At 36.9% G+C, this 22,701-nt stretch overlaps 1 protein-coding gene across 2 annotated transcripts in view; it reads left to right on the top strand.

Moving 5' to 3' along the window:
* The first annotated feature begins 2,985 nt into the window (after positions 1–2,985).
* The window catches only part of LOC134538900 (poly(A) polymerase type 3), a 69,252-nt gene continuing 49,536 nt past the window's right edge, over positions 2,986–22,701 (top strand). The window contains exons 1-4 of one of the 2 annotated variants that reach the window (XM_063380510.1): positions 2,986–3,324; positions 13,433–13,520; positions 18,087–18,314; positions 22,159–22,417. In XM_063380510.1, the coding sequence (XP_063236580.1) occupies positions 18,088–18,314; positions 22,159–22,417 (486 nt within the window). In that variant the 5' untranslated portion in view covers positions 2,986–3,324; positions 13,433–13,520; position 18,087. The remainder of the gene's footprint in view (positions 3,325–13,432; positions 13,521–18,086; positions 18,315–22,158; positions 22,418–22,701) is intronic. The other variant, XM_063380507.1, reaches the window with a different exon arrangement.

Below are 22,701 nucleotides of genomic sequence, written 5' to 3'. Positions count from 1 at the left end.
GACACCCTGGCAGCGCCCGGCCCAGAGAGCGGGTGCCGCAGTGTTCCGGGCTACGTAGTCGCCTGTCTTGTGATTGAAGGTCGTGCACGCTAGTAGAGCCGGTAGCCGACACAGACAAATATATAATTAAAAATGGCCAGCAATATGGCTGCAGTGAAGTAAAAATTTCAGTAATAAAATATGCCTAGGTTTTAGTAGTGGGGGTCAGTCGACTGGTAGATTTTGCTGAAAAAATGTGAGAATTTTTTTACAGGTGTATTTTTAGGTTATATAACTCAGTATATTCAAAATGTATAGCATAAGTGCAATTTGTATTTAAATATAAATATTTTTTAAGTATATATATTTAATATTTAGTAAATTTTTATATATTTAATTCAAACAATTTCACTGGAATTAAACTGGCGTTCAAAAATATATATTTTTTTGGAAAAATAGTTTTTAAATAATAATAATAATTATTTTTTAGTTAAAAATGAAATTAAGGTATCAAATGTCATGCACAGTAACATTTCAATCTAGCTTTCAGATTCCATGCTCAGAGTTAAGGGTTCATGACCACGGGTCAATCTTGTCTTCAGAATCCAAGATGGTGACACCCGGGCTCAGATATTGCACACCCACCACCCTGTTATTGTACCTACTAGTACTCACACCTACTATTTTATACTACTATACGACATGTTTGGACTGTTGGATGCGGAGTGCCTCAAGTGCTATTTACAGCACTGGAAGACCTGACATTCTTTTGTTGGGAGGTGCAGCAGCCTACCATCATCACCTACGATGACTTCCGTACAAAGTTCAGACAACAATTCTGAAACATGCGCATACAGCGTAACTTGAGGGCGCAGCTTCATATGTATGTATGACCCACCTGTCCGCCATGTTTGAACACCCCAGTTATCTGTACCTGAACATGCGAGATAAAGAGTTAATAGCTGTCACCTTGACTCAGCTATCCCTGTGCTACTAAGTGCAGCTGTCAGGCCGTGCTTTCCGAGACTTTCCCGAGTTTCGGCATAAACTAGTTGTGATTGACCAGCTAGAGATGCCTACGCACAACATATCACCTCGTGATGAGTAGGAGAAGAGTGGGCCCGACCACGGGAATCCGCATGTGCCAGTGCATAGCCACTGGAATAACAAGAGTGGTTAACAGTCCGGAGAATAGAAAGCTATTCACACACGGTCTTGACGAGCAGAGTGTCAACCACCACAGTGATCACTGCCCAGAAAGGGATGGTTTGGTGGAAAGTCACACAATAACAACTACTACCATGGATCCCAGCCCTATTAAAAGAGAAAGGGAAAGGACAACAGGTGGAATAACCATGAAGGACAGGAGGACATACGCCAGCGAGATGAGCAGATGACGCAAGACAACCAGCAGCAGTCCGCACCGCCCGCGTCATGGCTTCCCAGGTCAATGGGAGACTTCAGAGGACAGTGAGAAAGTTGTGACAACCGAACGACAGTTATAAGAGAACCCAGAGCCTGAAGCACTCGGTGATTGCCAGCCCTCATCCAAGTAAGTCATCAATTGTGTACGAGACGTCCCAGCATAGACACAGGGTCGACACCCGACACCAAACATGGCTACATGAAGCCATCCACCTTCACTTTCACCAGTCCACCACCATCCAAGGAGATTTAGTTAAAGAGGTAGCAGCCCTTCATCCCTACTTCAGTGTGCTTACAAATAGCTGCAAAAGACCCAGTGGCATCATTCGCCAAGATGACACAAGCCAACAAGTGGTGACAAGACGCAGTTGTGGCAGAGAGGGCAGCAATATCAGCGCACTGGTTAGTGATTAGTGATCCGAGACCACACAGAGCACATGCCTAACTCAGGCTCTGGTATGCCCTGGGGGAGGGGAGGTTAATATGTCCATCCGTTCTTTTGAATTGACAACACTGCTGTCCCCAGAGACCCATGCTGTAGCTATCATCTCAGTACCAGGTAGCTGTATTGATACTCTACTACCATCGGGAGGGTAGTGTAGATGGAGGAGTCATTATGTCGGGTGACTGTGCAGCGTAACAGTGCTGTTTACTCCACCCTTACCCAAGTCATAGAGTGGTAAGATAATGTACTTAGCATAGCTCATGTGCCAGCTAAGTCATCTTCAGTTCTGCAGAGATGCTGATTCTATCGACGACATTCGTCTATTAGAAGGTAATAAGAATCAGAAAATCGCAACGATTCTACAGTTCATCCAGTACTGTCACCCTGTTAACTTAGAGTGTTGTTTTTGTACGTCATTTTAATAAGCATATTTTCATTACTCCCTCCACCTTCAATGCAATTTTCAGACTCTGTACAAGAAAAATGTCGACAATACAAATTCAATGGAATTTTTTTTTGCAGTTCTCGTATTTAGATTTTTTAGGGTGGAATTCCAAGACATTTGGGTAAAATACCAAAAAAACGTTACCTTGTTGGGATACAACTGTAAACTAACTTGCAGAACGATTTTCAGAATGTCTCAAAGTCCCATTCCTGTTAAGTAACGAAAAAGTAACCATTTTAGTAAAATGTGCCCTGCGAGAGGCTATAAACTGATTTTAATGCATTATAACGGGCGTTTGGCGACCATCGATGGATTTGCTATGCCAAATATTTTACAGATTGCAGCACTACTTGCTTGGACTATTCCACCTAATTTTACATACTAAAACGTCTCCCATCAAATAGTGTTGAAGGTGGTACTCACATGTTATGTGTGTTGATTTACTATAATGCCTTAAAGGGCCCACACACATCCTTACACACTTCCCTTTTCGGTGTTTTTCACCAGATTAAAATTATAAAAAATATATATTCCTTAGAAGTGGTAGGGGGAGTTCACTGGGCTCTCGCTACAGTCTTCACGGGCTCTGCGCGGACACAAAGTGAGAGTGCATGCCGCTAGCGGGGATGGATATTATCGGTTTAACGCCCGGGATTTAGTGACCATAGGATTTATGACGTCACTCTAATATATATTTTGTTTTATCACAAATTTTTTCTACCGATTTTTATGAATGGAAATTTAATAGATGTTAAACAATGTACAAGTTATAATAAATACGAGACTTGCGCATTTTTTACTCTATGAGTGTACACAAAGTGAATATCTGTTAAATTTTAGAATTAGTCCTTAAATTAGTCCCGATCCCGAGAATGGTCTTAATCAAAAAGCAACGAGCCTTTCTTAATATTTTCAAATGAATTCACGCTCTATATTTATTTCTACTCTACGGTATGTATTTTACATGCCATATTGCTATTCGCCATTGTGATGTTTGTCTGTTTACGTTTTTGGGAAGAAAGAAGTACGGGTAAATATTTATCGTATCTTGCTAAATATGTTGATTTATAATACGAAATAATAATTTAGAATCTTCAAATTGTTCTTATTTCAGCAGTTTTTTGTAATTTGGCACTAGCGAACATTAGTGTTTCGTTACTATGACTTCAAATTGTAATTGCTAAGTTGAAGACAGTTATTTAGTACAAATGTTTAATGTTTTAAATTCAATTTTGAAACGTCGAGGATATGACCAATTTCTGGTTAATATGTTGTATAATTGTGTAATGTTTTATTTATTTTGAAATAGAAGCTATGTGTTGTAACCGATTGCAGTATTAGGTTAAGCAATGTCGAGAGAGTATACAAAAATTTTATTTAGATAAATTGTATTGTTATTCTTAGCTCTAACATACCTACAACACTAGCACGTGGTCGTCAGAATGAAGTGAACAATGTAACCACACCATGTAACTACAGCTAGGCACTTTATATATGTAAAGTAGGATGTTGGTATGAATTTATGACGTAGATAAACTTCGATACCGTTTGACTGATCGCCATGAAAGATGGCACATCGATGTGTTTTTTTAATGGAGAAGGTTTCTAAGCCATAAATTTTCTTATAACTCCCTGCCAGATGGTGCTGCAGCGCATCAACTTCTAAACCGTTCAACTGATCACCATGTGCCAACAGATAATCGTAGGTCATATACATACAAACAGCAATTATGTGTCATTTCTTTATGTCCACCACACTGTCATGTAGCGCTATCCATTTTGCTTTAACTTGCGGACAGTATATCACCTTGTGTTCAGCCCGGGCAACTCAAGGCACTGCAGCTAATTTTATAAAATAGGATTAGTTTATTTTTAGTTTAATATCTTTTTGGTAATTTTGAGTACAGAGATGCATCAAAACCAATGTCCTTTTTTATGGTCAGTGCTCTAGAATGTAATACCCTCAACTGAGGAAGCTTAATATGGGGGGGGGGAAGGTAGGGGAAGTGATTGATGTCATAGGAGTAGGCAAATGAGAGAAAATAATTCGGGGTTTTTTCATATGTTGGTATCTTGTGGATGTAATGGTGTGAATGAAATATAAATAATTTAATGTGCATAACATAATGTAAATAGTGTGTACTTTTTTTTTGCGATACTGGTTTTGAAACCTTTAAATGTGTGGAAAATGTAGAAACATTTTTGGGAGTAGTTTACTTTGTGATTGCGTCACTTACGTCATTACCACCCATACATTCTAACGGGAAAAGCGCAAGAATATGGGGGCTTTGGGAGGGGAGCCATTAACACACTATTGTTCTCACATTTCATTTATTTTTTATAGTACTTTTCAGTATTGTAAGGTATACTATAATCCCCCCACTCTAGTTTTTTTTGCGATACTGATATTTCAATTTCAAAGAAATTAATATCTGTTGACGTTACAACTTGACAATATTGTGAAAATAACAGCGTTCCCTATATATTAGCATACTTCATGATATTGGAAAATAAAAGTTGCAGGTAGAGTGGTAAAATATGGGGAATAAAATATAGGTAGACAGGTGGGGCTGTATTCTACTTTACAATACCAAAAATAAATTTTCTTGAAATGTTATACAGAGATAATATTATTTCAAACTGTCTTTGTTTCAAATAGTGAATCCCAGTATCTCAAAATAGACTTGACCGGGTGATACAGAGTAAATATTTTCTCTACAAGTCATACTTTCAACAATTTAAATATCAGTATTTAAAATAAACTAAACCAGGTTGGAAGGTAATCTACTTTATGATACCGTGAAAATATTATGGCAAAATGTCTCACTTTCACCTAATGTAGTATCGGTGTCGCTAAACAACCTAGACCTGGTAGAATTTAAGTCTACTTTACGATAACCTACACCTTTAATTTACCTAAATGAAATACGTGAAAATTACTACGTCTACATTTTCTCTTGCCAAAACCCATAAATTTCCCCGCTTATACAGTAAGAATGTACAGGTGTATCCCTACCATATTGTGATGTAAACATATTAATTTTTTTTATTAGCTTACCTACCCTGACCAAAACTTTCACTTAATTTTTTCTCTTCAATGGTTGTAAATTAATTTAACACCTAAAACATCAGACCAAACATTTCAAAGCCATAAAAACTCACTTAATATTCTTTTACTATCAATATTTCTCTTGTAGATATTAAATTTACACAAAAAGCAATTGCCATTCTTCCATTTAATTTATTCTAGATCACGAAACACGAACCTTCATTTTCATGTTCACTACTAAACTTGCACTACCAGGCATTCTTTCTCTACACTGCACCGTTACGTTAATTTAATGTAAATAAACACAACCTTGCTCTTCTCTAGACTACGTCACTTATTTCTACACATATCCAATAAAATTCTTAATATTTCATTTTTACTTCTGGTGTAATTATTTTTTCACTTTATAAATATATTTATTTCCCAATTAATGCACTCCTTCTGGTACCTCAATTGCTCTAAAACTTTACATTCATTCATATTTTTTTCACTGCTATTTTGTCTTTCACTGTTGCCAAATTTATGTACTATACTTTCCTTCGTTCCGTACCTAATACAAATTTATCAAGTTTCATGACGTCATACATTCCCCTCTATTTTCAATCAATAGGAAACCGTTATCATAAAATAAACGTGACCCAATTTTTTTTCTTTGTATCATGAAGTAAAGTACAGTTCCACCCGGTGTACTCTATTTCGCGATACCAGTATTTAATTATGGTAAAAATGTGAATTATTTGATCAAAATGGCGATACCATATTAATTGGTAAATAAATTCTCAGTTTCAAGGAAATGTGTTATTGGTATCGTAATATAGAATAGAGCAATTGTTCTGTAAAATGTATCTAATTATTATATATTATATATTAAATATATAAAATATTAGCATGAATTAAGCAAATGTGTTTGTGATTTAAAACTGTACTATAACCAAAGTATATTTGAATTTTGAAATATGAATTCCAAAACTTTGATATAAACTTGATACACAATAAGGAACTATTATCGATATGATTGTCACATTATATTATGCTCAATTTCACCAAATGTAATATCGGTGTCGCTAAACTGTTTTATCGGACAGCTAAGTTCGCTCTATAAACTTATTGTACTGTTGTTGACTATTTGGAAGGAATAATGCCAACTGTAGGAGTATTTGTGCCACTGGGTAATGTAACATATCTGATAAGCCATGCATGTAAACTAATTTTTTAAATATTTTTGATTGTTTATATTAATTAATTTACACGATACTTCATTACTTTTAAAACTAAGTTATCATTTCGAGTGTGATACTTCAATTTCATTTTGAACTGTCACATTTTCTTTTCTTTTATTAGGCATACCTATTTACAATGTAATTATAGTAAATGAAATTTATGTTGTGTTTTAATAGCATAGCCGAGGCTGTTTTCCACGAGATATTGCCCAGATTATTATTGCTGTCTTGCTGTTTTTTGTAACGCGAGTAGCAACTTGATTCTGTGATTCTCCACAGATCCTGAGATATATAGCATAGCCTTGGCTGTTTTCAAAACGACACCAATTAACCCTAGAAAGCTAAGCTGATCAAAAGTTACATTAAAGCTAAACTATCGTAAAATCTACGAATGGTAAAAAAAATTACAACAAAAACTTTTGAATACAAGTATAGACTTTATTGAAAACATTGTGTTAAAATACATCATTCAAAACATGTTTATGTCAGATTTGCAATTTTACAAGTCCTCAACACAGTTGACACAACACTTTCCGTGATGCTGTGCGCAGATTGGTTTCCTGCAGTAGCAGCAGTAGATCGACATCATCCTCTTGACGGATGAGCAAATTCCGCAAATTGTTCGTGGAAGGTTTTGAGGGAGGTCATGGGCCCTTCCTGGAACTGGAATTTTCAGGATATCTGCAATTCATTGCCGGAGTTTGCGGGTCAAAGTTGGGTACTGTAATCGCTGTTGAAGCCATGGCTCTACAAGGCTGTGGTGGATTTGTATAGCAAATTTCCTTCTTGATACTGGTTTCTGACCTCTTTTCACAACATTTGTAACGTAAACAACGTATGCATTTACTAGGATAATGTTCATCTGCCATAGAACACGCACAAAGGCCATCGTCTGGTCTTGCGGCTACAGGACATTTGATGACACATCTGGTCCAAGGAGTCAACTGCTCCTTTAGTGGCATTGTAGGTCTCGATGATTTGAGGTTTTTTGGAGACTTTATCGATGACAGGCTTTTCGTGGCAAGTAGATAGTAACAAAACAGTTTTGGAATTTTTTACTTTGTAAGAAACCATGGTTTTTGGGCCATCGAAACAAAACATATTTGTCCCTATGGCTCTGCCCTTAGGGTCTTTCATTTCAGGTGGAATTTCTCGCTTGTCTCTTCTAAGTGTTCCTACAAGCGTAAGTTTGTATGGGTTTCCTAAAAGTGAGGTTGCTAGTGGAACAGATGTGAACCAGTTGTCAACTGTTATGTTGCGATTGGATCCATGACAAGTTGTTGACAGCTTTTTCACAAAAAACTCAGCTTGAGGCAAACCTTCTGTCTCTAAAGTTTTACCTGTGTAAGCAAGGGCATCAACCATATATTTTTTGGCAGTATCACACATAACAACTATGTTCAGCCCATATTTATCTGGTTTGTTCGGAATGTACATTCTGAAACTACATCGCCCACGAAATGCAAGTAACTGTTTGTCAATAGTCAAGAAAGAACTAGGCTTGTAAGAACTTCGACACACAGCAACAAATAAGTCCCAAACTTTCCTCACAGGAGCAAAACTGTCAGTTTTTATCCTATCGGCTCGAGTTGCAGAATCATCAAATCGCAAGCACTCTAACAAAAAATCAAATCGGTCACAGCTCATGGTTGCATAGTATCTCTCACCACTGATTTCAGGGTTGAACATCTCGTTTGATGGTAAATGATTGTCCTTTTGGGCTGCTGAAAGAATTAGTAGCCCTAATAGAGCATCGAACTCACTATTGTTTATTGCTCCAACAGTTTTAGTTTGTGCAGTATAGTTAGCACTCTTTTCCTGAATTTTCATGTTTGTGGAATAAACAATTTGATTTTTAGTTTCATTAGTGAAAAAAAGCCTGAAAACTTCCACAGGTATTAGTTTATAATTAGCAATACCAATGCATCCGGGTGAAATATGAATGACACTCCTCGCTACCGAGGCTCTATTGTGAACAGCTGTTGGCTTGTTAGTCCAACGGTGTCCATTTTTACCCCTCAGGCTAGTTTTATTGAAAACCACTAAATGTGGATCACCTGTAGGTCCGGGTGTAGCATCAGCATGTTGCGGGGTAGTTGTGATGCTGCAGAATCTCTTGAAGATTGCAGGGTAGTTGTGCAACTAGTGGATGGTTGCGATGATGCATAATGCCCTGAAGGTTTCAGGGTAGATTCGCTACCAGAAGCTGTTTGTGTTGCTGCAAGTCGGTGAGACACAATGGGATTTACTTGACAGGTCTTTTTTTTTCTCACTGGCGGTGACAGTTCTTCTTCTTCTGAACTTGACAGATCTTGCTCTGAATCAGGGCGATAATGTGGGTCTGCATCGGAATCATCTGTACTTATAACATCATCATATTCCACATGATCGACTTCATTATCTGAACCAGGAGCGCAGTTAGAGTCATCACTATCGTTATCTTGAAGATATTTAAAAATGTCTTTGTCAGTGCACTTTTTACTCATTTTTATAACATAGTTATTACTAACGCCCGTAATTAGAACACAGTATTATCACTTTTCAGTCGATAATAAACCACCAAAAGTAAAATGAGTAAATTATAAAATCCAAACGTAAAAGATAAACTATCGTAAAATGTACGAGTGATTGTCAGCCGTACTGAACTGACAACAGGCAGCAAAGCGAGACGAAGGCTAATTAATGAGGTCGGCCAAGTGAGGCACGGAACTGGATGGACGAGTCCATTTACGCCAATTAAGGGGTGCAAGGTACATGAAAACAAAACATGCTCGTGAAATCTACGATAGTTTAGCTTTCTAGGGTTAAGGTGGGAAATAGTCTTGGCCCTGCCCATAACGTACTGACGTTAAAAATCCCTGTCTTATTTGCAAACTGTCTTATATTCCTAAGGATTTCTGGAGAAGTACAGGATCAATTTACAGCTAATAGCGGCGACAGTATGATCAGGGATATCTCTGGTGGAAAACAGTTTTGGTTACGTTATTAATTCACAATACAAATTTACGTCACTATATTTACAATATAGGTAATATTTATAATAATTTTTTACTGACCATAAACTGATAAACTCAATTAAATTGACGTACTTACCCATTAAATGGTAATTTCTCTTTAACTAATTGGAGTTTTGCAATGCAGTTTTATACAGTGATTAGTAAGAAGGGAAGGATATAAAAGATAATATCTTCAAAAATTTTTTTTGCCTTTCTTTCTGTGTGCCTCTTTCATCAATATTTACCTATTTTTTTCATTCATTAGGGTGAATTTCAAACATTTTCCATGAATAAAATAATAAAATTCTGAATGTTTTTTTTTGACACTACAGATGTTCCTCTTTTTACTCTGAAAATAGTGTTTTCAAAATTTGTACTGGTCTCGGAGGAATTACAGATTGTAGGTTACACAAGGTAGCCTATGCAATGGCACTGCCATGTGCTTTATTTGTCATTAACGTACCAGAGACTTTTCCACAAGAGATTTACCTGATTGTTGTCGCACACTTCTGTTTTCTTGATGCTAGCTGCAACATGATCCTGTGCTTCTCCACAGATCCTTACGAATTTAACTTAGCTGAGGCTATTTTCTGAAAGACAGGTATGTTTAATATCAGTACATTATTGCCGGGGCCACAACTTCCCGCCCTAAGTAAGCACAATTACAGTGGAAAACATTCTTGGCTTCGGCCGTAACGTACTGACATTAAATAGACTTGTCTTTTAAAAAACAGCCTCGGCTATGTTGTATTCCCAAGGATCGCCGGTAGCAGTTAGTATCAGGAAAACAGTAGGGCAGCACAACAATTAAGCCAATCTCTTGTAGAAAACAGTCTCGGCTATGTTATTAAAGCTCAAAATAAATTCACTGAAGAAAGCACAGGCAATCAGGCCAATCTCTCGTGGATAAAGTATCGGCTATTCTCTTAACATGGGGACGGCCGCGTCATTGCACAGACTGTTTAGTGTAACCTATAACCTGTAAATCTCATAAACCAGATTCCAGTTTCAAAATACCTACTCATTTTAGGGTAAAAAGTGGAACATGTTAATTATTACAAAAAAAATTGGTTGTCTGTAAAGTAGGTTTACGGACGATAGTTTAACGTGACGTCATAACAAAACATTGATGAAATGATTGCATACTTTTATGAATAAAATTGAATAATTTTTATTGAATTATCACTATTTTGTATGGATACAAAGAAGAAGTGAAATGAATTCTACAATTTAATTGATAAATTTACTTTTATTTGCACTCATTAATTCAAATATGTTTATTACTTTAACGAACGATTATTTTAACTATAACTTTTATACATGTTTGCTAACTAACTTCTTCCAATCAGTGTTATTCTTTTAAGTATAGTACGATGATAGGAAAAGTAAGAAACGAATGGGAGTGTTTCAAGGATGATGTGAAGGAAAATGGCTTACCTAACACCAAGATGCAGTCAAAAATAATATATTTGCGCCACGGACTCTGCAGCAATGCTAGGAGGAATGGGTTAGCAAAGAGCAATGAAAATGTTACATTGAAATGCATGAAAACAGAATTACGCCACGGACTCGGTTGCAATGCTAGGAGGTTCAGGTTAGCAAAGAGCAATATAAAATGAGCGTAACGGGACACAGCAAAATGGGACAATATGCATAACGGGACACTTTTTCGTGCGTGCAGCCGACGTTCATCAATTTATTAGACGTCACGTCAAAATTCCAATTTTATTAATTTTTTGACGCGACAACATCTAATAAATCGATGAACGCCGGCTGCACGCACGGAAAAGTGTCCCATTACGCATATTATTCTGTTATGCTGTGTCCCGTTACGCTGTGTTTCGTTACGCTGTCGGCGAGTGCAGTAATAAAAGGTTATGTTACAATTGATTAAAAAATTATGGTGATTCATATAATTGATGATAGATATTTGATTACAGTTTATTTACATCAAAACTTTTTCATAATTATATTTAAAATTTATAGCTAAACGCCAGTTTTTAAAATTAATTACAACTGTTTCGTCGACTGTTTATGAAGCGAAGTGAAAAGTTAATGTGGCTTTCATTGCTTATTACAACAACAATTTCGGCCATAAAGGTTAATTATTCTTGCATTTTAAAAATATGATTGCTAGTATAATTTCAAGTATTTATTCTTTTATTATTAAAATAAAAATGATTCAATTTTATTCATAAAAGTATGCAATCATTTCATCAATGCTTTGTTATGACGTCACGTTAAACTATCGTCCGTAAACCGACTTACAGACACCAAATTTTTTTTTTAGGAAAAGCCTATATACTAGAAATTTACATTTATTAGAGTTTTTTTATGTTCATCTTTGCATATCGTACAAGTTTTGATGAACATAAGGACATTGAAAGGGGTAAAATGGCAAAGAGAGAAAGAAGAAAACTAAAAAAACTTACAGTGTAATATGATTTAAGGAAAGTATTTAAAGGATCAAAATAAAACATTATAGCCAAAATGTTGGTAACATTTTTGAATTTATGTCTATGAAATTTACGTTTATGTCGATATTATAGCTGTATGGTATCTAAAATATGAAGCATATGTAAGCAACCATTCCCAATTTAATGTAGCAAACCTAACCTAACTGAGCATTTACACAGATAGTATTTTTAATGTTACTTACCTAACCTAACCATTATTAAACTGTTAATTATTGGTTAACTACTTAAAATATTGAAATGCCATTTTGCACAATGGTTAGAAACCGGTACCTATTTGCGGTCCTTTTCGCGTCAGAAACTTTTCACAACAATGTTTCACGAAATCGTTGCATTAAAATTTGGTCTTGAAATGTTACTCCCATCAGACCCAAATAAGTTCCACTATGCTTTTTTTAAAATCGTAAGATTTTTTTTGATCATTTCGTTAGAGTTTGAGGTGATACTTTTTAGTTAACCCATTAAACATTTGCATGTGCAGCAATGTGGGTGCCCAGAAGTACGTGCAGTTCATGTTAGTAGTTAGTAGTGGAAAAAAATAATTACCACAAATTGTAAACATCAGTTCAGTTATCCTATTATAACTTTTTTCTATTAATCTTTACAATCTCGGGCGTGGTACAATTAGAAAGAGCACAAAATCTGCTACAAAATGGTGAAATAAAATTTGTGTATATTTACCTTCTCACACTCACCCCACCTAAAGAAATGTTTTGGTTGATAGAATTTTTGTTAACTGTACATACATACAGCACATAAGATAATATAAATAAAATAAAATTACAGAATTACAGTAGTCAAAGTTAGGCCTGAATGCTGTGCTCATGAAAATTAAAATTTTTTACAATACCGCTGTCTTTTAATGTTGTACATACCTGAAGTAGGCCTACTTTAAGTTCTTTATCAATGTAATTTATAAAAAAGCTGATTCCATTTTGACATTTTGATGTAATTTTTCTCTCACTCATGATGTCATTTCATAATGCACCCTTCCAGCCTGAGTCTCAAGTTCTGGAACATCAACACTGCAAAGAATGTTGACTAATGCCACTCAGCATGAATCTTATTGGCCATAATTACAATGTTCTGGCCAGTAAAATAATTTAATTGGCCAGTAGGATGCATAATAAACCTAATCATTGCATCTTCATCTTCTGGTTAAATTTTTCAACAACTTCAGCAGAAATTTTTTGACCTTCAAAGGCTCAGGATGTGAAAGAATTCCTTTTTCTTTTACCAACTGACGTGATTTTCTTGCTATGTCATCAGACACATTGAATTCTGTTGAAATTTTAACTCCTCCCTTACCTATGGATTTTGCATATTTCAATTTTTCTTTCATCTGACTTATTAGAAAATTACAAGTGTTAACTAACAATATTTCTTTTCTTTTTTACAGGTGGCGATGCCTGTTTGAGTGATTTGTGAGCATGTAACATATTCTGCAGCATTCTATCATGTTTTCTTGGCTGAAAGATAAGACTCAGGTAAGCATGTATTGAGGGTGTCATACTGCAGGCAGGAAGGCACAGTCTTCGGGGGTGGGGTGCTCTGCCATCTAGAATTTTTATTTTCTGCGAAATTCAACCCCTAAGGGGTAAAATAGTAGTAAGTATGTAATAAATATTATAAAGTAAATGAAAATTATATAAATATTTACTATATTTATATTAAAACGTTCAAGCCACTGAAGTAAAAGCTGGGAAATTTAAAATATTTTTACACTTTATAGCTACCCGGGTCGTATGCAAGTGGTAAGGGAAAGTAAAATAGCTCCCCCCCCCTTTTTCCGTTATCGTAAAAAAAACTATCATTCAATCATTCCACCAACAAATTTAATTGAATTGAAGTCAAACGATGGGTAAATGTTTTATTTTACCCCCTCCCTTATCAAAAATATAATCGTGTGTACGTTCCTGCGTACTTCAAATTCTCTCGGTGTAGTGCTGCCAACCTCCAGCACATATAGCTGGTGTATGTTGTGATCATGAGTTCATGGTCTGTATGCAAACTGAGTGGTGAGCTGATGACCTATGTTATTATGTAGCAAGTAGCAGTACTCATGCAGGATTGCTGCAGGTTTAGAAAACCAGGAAAATAGAGAAAAGTCAGAGAAATTAAGATGGTCAGGAACTATGAAAAGTCAAGGAAATAACCAAATATATCTTATGACAGCAAAATTAAACCAAAAATACCATTTTCGCCAATGTTTAAACACCTGCAAAACTACTCAAACATTTACTAATCACAAGATTTCATTGATTTTCTTTTCCTGAAACCATGGGCTTTTAACAATAAACACAAACTATTTTCCGGATGCTTACAATACAAGTCTGGTAGCCTGCATTCTATAGCTTTAGGTGAATCCATAGCAATTGTATAGAAACAATATCTAAAATGGTGTTATTCTTGCTAAGGTGACACATTTCCCCCCCAAAAGCAACACCTAGTGAGTGTTGGGATAATTTGTGTCTTATAGGTCAGGGACACTTGTTGACACAGACCTGGAAAAGCTGTAGTCAGAGAAGTTTGGGACTGTAAGCTGGTAACATTGTGAAGTGTGCGTGCTGGCGTTGACTGGTGTTGTGTATTCACGGCAGAGCAGGCGTTTGTGCAACGCCTCCCAGATGCTGTTGATCCTCACAAACAGCGAGCATGAGGGTTTGCTGTTGAAGTGCAGCTGCCTTGTGGGCAGAGTGCCTCTTACTTCCCGAATCACAAATGTCCTTAACCTCAGTGTTCTGTACTTGGTGAGAAACCTGATCTTTTCCCCGTGCTGCCACATTCTACGAGTGTGCTGTGCGACAAAGTTTGGTTGAGGGGTATGTAGGGACAAGATTACATTGTGAATTGCGTTAAAACCAAAATTACACCAAAAAGCATTCTAATACATCATAAAATCTAAATCTAATCTAAATATATATATAAAATGCTTTGTTAGTACGTAAATACACAGTTTTCTCAATCACCACCAACACCCATCAACTTCCCTTTGGGGTGGTAAATACCCCTTGGTCTCCAAGTGGTAGTAAGGGAGTTTTGTCGCGGTGGGTGGCAAAAATGTTAAAACATATATTTCTGGCCTTTTCTAATGCTTGAGGACTTCTGAAAATATCTCAAAATTTCTTTAATGGTCTAGAAAGTTCCAAAATGTGTAAAATGGTTATAATTGATCTGGAATGTTCTAGAAAGTTCTAGATATATCTGGAATGATCTAGAAAATTCTAGAATGAGTGCAAACTATTCTAATCGATATAGATTGTTTGAGAAAGTTCTACAAATTTCTGGCTTCATCTAGAAAGTTCCAAAATGTCCAAAACTGTTATTATCGAGTTAGAATGTTCGAGAAATTTCCCGAATGATCTGGAAAGTTCCAAAATGAGTGCAATTGATTATGTTCGATTTAGAATGTTCGAGAAAGTTCTAGAAAATCAACGCCGGGTTTCGCTGCTATGATCAAAATAAAACTTAATACTTTACAAAGCACTGAAATGCCATTAAAATCATGAAACTAATCAGCATTTTTGATCAAAACTTAACTTTAATGACAATTACCTAATATTTTAAGTATTGACTTCAATGAAAGTAATTTATTTAGTATGACCTTTGTACTTCAATTTAATAGAAACCGATTGGAAAAAATTACTTTTTTTTTAATCTTGCAACTGTTATTAGTTAGGTACTCATTTTTACATTATGACCTTAGAAATTTTTCAAACACAGAAATACTTATCTGATTTCTTTTATTTGTTCCAAAAAGTTATACATTCTTATTAAAAATGTGCATCATGTATCAGTCAAAATAACACTGTTTTGGAGAAATTAGCATCATGGAACATAAGTATCATATTTGTTCAGTAATTTATGCAATCATTTTTAATAAACAGATTTCATAAAAAATAAAAACAATAACACAGAAATCTTCTATTTTAAAAACAAAATTGGCCTGAAAATCTTGTCTACGTGCGATACGGGGGATAGTCACTTGCCTCGGTGTTCCGAGTCTAGAGAGCAGACATGTGTCCGTACCATGTGATTGATGTTCCGCATCTTCAAGAGGGTTGTCGGCCCCTACTGTAACTGTTCGATTATCAACCAGGATTTAAATTGGTACGTGTTGTGTAACTCGGCACGATTCATTGCATGCGGCAGTAAAAACACACGTAACGTTGATGTTTGATATCCCGCTATGTTCCACATGCCAGTGTGGAGAGTATTTTCAGCGCCTCCTTAGTGTGAAACTGTGGTGTAGGGTTGTGTGTGATGAGCTAATCAGGCCATTTGTATTTCAAAGACATCTGGCCTGACTTTATTACTATAAAAAGTTTACTCCTATAGCGCAAGCACGCCTCAAGGTAGATGGGTTGGTTCTGGCAACTGACTACAAGTGTCACCTCTCAGTGCGTGGGTGGAGCTGCCTTCGTTGACCCGAATCAACTGGGGCCGGGGCCGATCCGAGTTAACGAGAATCCGGGTTATCCATAGAATGAAGGAAAAACGATAAAAAAGAACATGTACACGTTTGTACTACCAAAAATATTTTTAACGGAGTTTAAAAACTTAACACATAATATATATTTACACTGTACATAATATACGTACAAACTAGTTGGCAGTAAAGAAGGCAGTGAGCTTTTGCTGTCTCAGTTTAGTGTATCGCTTACGATCAGCGTGATCTCACATCTGCTTTAACGTTAGAAGCTTGTTGGGCGATGTTTCGGCTGGACTCTAGGAATAAACCATCCAATTATCTATGTTTGCTACAACTTCTGCGTGGGTCATAACCACAGCTGGTTCATCAACACTCTAAATCCTCTTCATATTCATTTTCTGTAAAACTGCATCAGCAATAATTTCTTCCTCTTTGATTGCTTCATAACCTCAGTCATTGACAATTTGCAACCATTTGTCATTGTCTTCTTTATCAACATTGGAACAGCCATCAATATTTTTAAAAAATTTCTATAACATCTTCCACATGGTTCTCCCTAATCAATACTTGTCAGAGCTTCCAACCACTTCTCCATAGTCGCCATCGCGAACAACGCGGTAATGAAACAGTGACCACCGAGATAGCGTAGCTGCGGAGTGTGGAGTGTTGTCTCCAGGTGTCAGGTGCGTGGCGGGAGGGGAAGGAGGGGGTGGCTGATAGCAACAGCAGGCGTGGCAGTGCAGTGAGGGGATTCCCGTAGTGAACCTATATCGCCTGTCAAACACGTCTTCACTTACTAAGAACATTCTACTCTACTGCACTAATATGGGGCATAACTTGATTTGAATGGCTGGGAGGCCTGGGCGAAGCTTTGACTGAGCGAATCAGTAGAAGCTCTTTTTAATATTTGATTTGACTTCGCCAGGAAATTTGCTATTCGTTTTATTTAAACCTTAAGGTGTGATTCAAAGCGTCACATTTGTTGCAAATTTTTAAAATATTTGAAGCCTGAGATTCGCTCATGAAAATATTAATTTTTGTGTTGTATATGTTTGCTTGTTTAGAGTTGGTTACTTAAAAAAATCAAAAGATGGCACTCAATTTACTTTTACGAATGTTCATGATTATTTTATAATTAATATTGAATGAGGTTATACATAAGGCCCAATTGGTTAATCACTTAATCATTTCAAACATTTTAAATGTAAAACAATTGTTATTTTTTTTACTTCAATCCCTTATTTTATCAAATAGTGTAATACAGCTTTGCCAAGCAAAATATTCATTATTCGATTTGACGCACACAAAGACGGCAGGGAGCGCGGTTGCAAACACATTGGTCCCGTTCAGACACTCGGCAGCTACTTATAGTTTTCTGCTTTTTTTTAATGCCCGTGCATACTTTCTCATGTAGGTCATAATAATTAATGCACAAAAAAAAACAATGCTGGAAAATTGGCCAATCCTGCTACAGCGTATGTGTGGATTGATCTCGGGGAAACCCTGATGGCTTGATTGGTTTGTTTTCCTGATCCTCCTGCATGTGTTGGTGACGTCTGGTGAGACAGGTGAATGCCAACTGGTCCAGTGGGAGGTTTTAACGCAGTGTTGTGTTGTGTAGAATGTGGACATCACAGTTGCAACAACAGCAACAGCAACAGCAGCAACAGCAACAACAGCAGCAGCAACAGTTGCAACTGCAGCAGCAGAACAACTCCAAGACACTAGGAATGACATCAGCTATAAGCCTGGCAGGACCAAAGTCTATTGATCATCAGCTGACATGCGAACTGCAAGAGGTTCTTAAGCCCTATAACGTGTTTGAGGCCGACGAAGAAATGAATCACCGGTGAGTAAGACTTGTTTCATGTTCATTCAATACAGTACAGTGTGTCCATAAAAGAATGTCCCAGTAATAAATTTTAATAGTGTCTACTGTAAGCATTGTAGAGTTTTGGTTCAAGGTTACAATTAAACAGTAACTCACACAGTTTTAGATAAGTGCTTGAGCAAGTACTGCGTTGTTCTCTCACTTGCAGCGCCAACTATGCAATACGGCGACTCCTGAGCGGAGACCGTTTTGTGTTCTGCAATTTGCTAAGAGCGAGTCTGTAATTTCAGATCAACCTGCATTTAGTCTGTACGAGACTGGTTAAATGACAAAGTCACTGACTGTTGGATTGGTTGTAATGGTTGAGACAACAGAGCTCTTTTTCGCTTGCCTCCACGTTCACCTGACATAACTCCATGCAATTTTTTTTTCTTTTGGCACTTTATAAAAGATTGTGTCTACTTTCTGCCGCTACCTAATGATTTGCCAGAGTTGAGACACAGAATTGAATAGGCTATTGCTTCCATTACTCTGGAATTGTCAACCATAGTGTTGGATAGAATTGGACTTTTGGTTGGATGTGTGTGGTGGATAATTGAAGGTGCACATATTGAACATTTGTAAGAAAAATTAGGTTAGTTTACCTTAAATTTTATATATAATTTGTTGTAAATCGTCTAAATTATACTTTTATATTATACCATTGAAACTGGGACATTCTTTTATGGACAGCCTGTATTATTCCATTCAAGCAGATGTGGCACTTCTTCTCAGAGTGCTGTTAACTGAATCCTTACTTCAAGCTTATGACAACTTTAACAGCAGCTTACATTTTACACTCATAGTTCATCTACCAAATGATTTGTTCCTTGTAGTAATTAATACCTGTTTGCTCAAATATTTGTAATGCATTTTTTTTATTTGCTAGTATGTTACTTTGAAAAATATTTTTGTTGTGAAAAAATATAACAAGATACTTTTGAGTTATTGAAAATAAAAAATAATAATGAAGAAATAAATAAAAAATAAAAAGTTTAGTAATAAGATAGAAATACAAAATTCCCAGTGTTCAGTATACTAAACTTTTAATCAGGAGACACCTTGAATGCTTTGCATTTAAAATTTTTTTTTTTTACTAAAAATAGAAAATCAGAGCATGCAACTTTGAGCCAGAATAGGTTTATTATCTCTATTGTGTTTTATTTAATTCATTTTTGAACTACTTGAATTCTTTAGGTTTTGTTTTCAATTTTATGTTTCATCATGAAATGTAACAATGTTCAGATATTTAACTAATCTATGATAATGATTAGTAGGTATTGGACAAAAAATACACAAAAACAACAAAAATCACAAACATGTAATTTTATTAACAACATAATGTGTGTTCACAGCCGCATCACACAAGTTCGTGTTAATAGATCATGATCTTGGAGCACCAACAGACGTCAATGGAAGGGTTAATGGTAACCATTATTTACCAACTGACAATTACAAAGATTAGATACACTACACTGTACATCTACATACATACATCATACATACACTGTAGATCAACTACAGACATTCTGCTGGTTTTGAAAGGTAAAGAAATACATAACTACATTAGTTGCTACGCCTGCATTAATGTTATATATTAAATTAATTCAATTAATAGATCTTGTGGAAATACTGTATACCAAGCAAAGTAGATTCTCTGAAGTGAAAATCAAGTACTGAAGACACTGTTGGATGATTTCAGGACAGAAATTTTGAATTGAAAAAAGTATGAATTTAAACCAAGCAAGAGTTTAAAAATCAAACTGAACCAAACAATCTACAATAAAGTGAAGTTACAAGTAAGTCCACGGGTCATAAGAGTGCACGTAATGTTGACGCACATGTTTCCTTGCCAGGCGAGCAGACTGCCGAACTAATCAGACTCAGCATGACTCCTGGGATGTCAGCCACAGCAGGAGCAATTCTCAGAACTAGCAAACATTTGACGGGCAGGCCTTATCTCGGAACAAAACACACGTGGAAGGGGAGTCAATGACAGAATGAAGTCACCAATGCCTGTTGGGATTAGGAATTGATCATCATTAAAACCAGTGCTGAACTTTCAAAAAAAAGAAATAATTTTTACTTTATGCGTAGGTGGCCTCAAAGTAATTAGCCAAAAAGTGTTAAATATATTTATTTGCTACAGATTGCAGTGACCAAAATCTATACTTGTATTAAGCGCCAGAATCCATACAAAATTAACTAAATTTCATTCAATGAATACTAGGCAACCAACAGTGTGTGAAGTTTTTGATTAGGTTCCAAAGCTTGCTTTCAGACATGAAGTTAATTTAGTGTTGGCAGCTACTCTAATTGATTCTGTGGTTTCTATAAAGGTACTTTAAATAAACGTAATTGTTTATCTGAGATTCTACTGTTTCACATGAACGATCGAACTGTGCTTAGTCTTGGTGAGAGCAAGAAGAACAAACCTAATCAGTCGGACCACGGATCATACAAACAAGCACAATGCAAAGAAAGAGATAAAAGCAGGCATTGAAGTTGTCTGGATGGAAATACAAAGAGCAGAAACAGAATCCTTAAGGGCCCCGCCTACTTGCAGACACACAGTGCGTAGAGATTCAGGAAAAACAACGTGATTTGGAAACTGCTAAAATATCCGAGTTGGGTCTGTTTACGAAAAGAATTTTAAGAATACGCTGAGGGCCAAAAAGTAATTTTGTTTCTGCATTAATTTTTTAAACAGTGTTTTTAGAAGAGTGGAAATGGTTAAAAGACATGTGTTTAGAGTAATTTTTAGCCATAAAACAACTGGTACAGGTTCTTGAAAGCAATTAAGGGTCTTGCATTACACCTTTATCTTCATTTCCCCATACTTTACTGCTCATACTTTACAGTTGTCCTGTGGGCGACGAGAAGACTGCACGCCAATTCACAGCCTTGCGCTTAGAGTTGATACCGCACTAGAAACACCAGCGAATGTCGTCCTTATCATCCCACCTCACTGACACAGATGCACCCCTGACTAGGCGGGCCCCTTAATGCTGGATAACATTTACATTGGTCTAGGCGGGCCCCTTAATGCTGGATAACATTTAATTTGGTCCACATGCAACACCTGCTGCTTCGTCTCTTACCCTGAGCATATCTGTCATCTCTGGGAACGTGCAACCAGCAGCACCGTGCTAACGGCTGCACACGGGACCGTGAACTGCAGGCTGGTCGTGTGTGCGGCTGGCACTGAACACCTGCGCCGTGCAGTCCCCTACTGTTCTCGCCTGTGCACTTCTGGACGTATGTTCCTCGTGGAAAATTGCTTATTTGCCGTTCCCTCATTCCCGCCCGAGCCTTGAGGGGGGGAGAGTAGGCGGCCGCTCCGACGTCGTCCGTAGAGACTGGAGTTGCCGGTCTTATCTGCCGTTAGTGGTTGTTGATTATTAATTTTCTAATTCATCTGTCCATACATTTGATGTTCTTATAATCCATTGTGCATGTATCGATGTTTCTGTTGCACCTGGTGTGCCTGGCTCGGTGTGTTGGCCGACTGTGGATGCGTACCTGCTGTGGTCTCACCTCAGGCAGAGCTCGCCTGCTTTGGCTGAGTGGCCAGCTACTAATTAGCCATTTCCGTTCTTTTTTTTTTTTTATTGTCTTTCATTTCCTGTTTTGTACCTGTCCGTACGCATCGTGCCCAACGCTAAAGCCCTGGATTGTTGGTGGGCATGGTAAAATTAAAATGGTTAATGTTTAATTTTTGTGATGATTTGTATGGCTGGATAATCTTGTTAAATTTTAGTATATAATTAGTTGTTTGTGAAACATACTATTATACTATCATGTATGTTGATTTATTTTGCAGGATGGAAATTTTAAGTAAGTTAAATGCTCTGGTGAAGGAGTGGATCTGCGACGCGTCCCTGAACCGCAACATGCCCCTGAACGTGGCGGAGCAGGTGGGCGGCAAGATCTACACGTTCGGCTCGTACCGGCTGGGCGTGCACCACAAGGGAGGCGACATTGACGTGCTGTGCGTGGCGCCGCGCCACATCGACCGCGCCGACTACTTCACGTCCTGCTTCCAGCTGCTCAAGCAGCGGCCCGAGGTGACGGACCTGCGGGTGAGCCGTCTCCCACTCCACTCGTCCCAGTTACAGTGGTAGTTCTTGAAAACTGTTGATGATTTGTAGGGATGTGCGAATCCTTGATTTTCAGTTCGGTTCGAATTCGATTCGAATCCCTGGCAATATTTGAGATATGAATCCGATTCCGAATATCAAGCTCAGAATAATTAAAAATAACTGATTAATTTAAAAATAATGTGTGTTCTCTTTTTTCTAATTGTAACTACTGGCAATTATTTATTACAATGAGATTGAAATGTTAATAATTATGTAAACTTAAT

Source organism: Bacillus rossius, chromosome 14 (assembly GCF_032445375.1).
Source record: "Bacillus rossius redtenbacheri isolate Brsri chromosome 14, Brsri_v3, whole genome shotgun sequence".
Lineage (NCBI taxonomy): Eukaryota > Metazoa > Arthropoda > Insecta > Phasmatodea > Bacillidae > Bacillus > Bacillus rossius.
The sequence above is the reverse complement of the archived record's forward strand: the minus strand, read 5'-3'. Positions and strand labels throughout refer to the sequence as shown.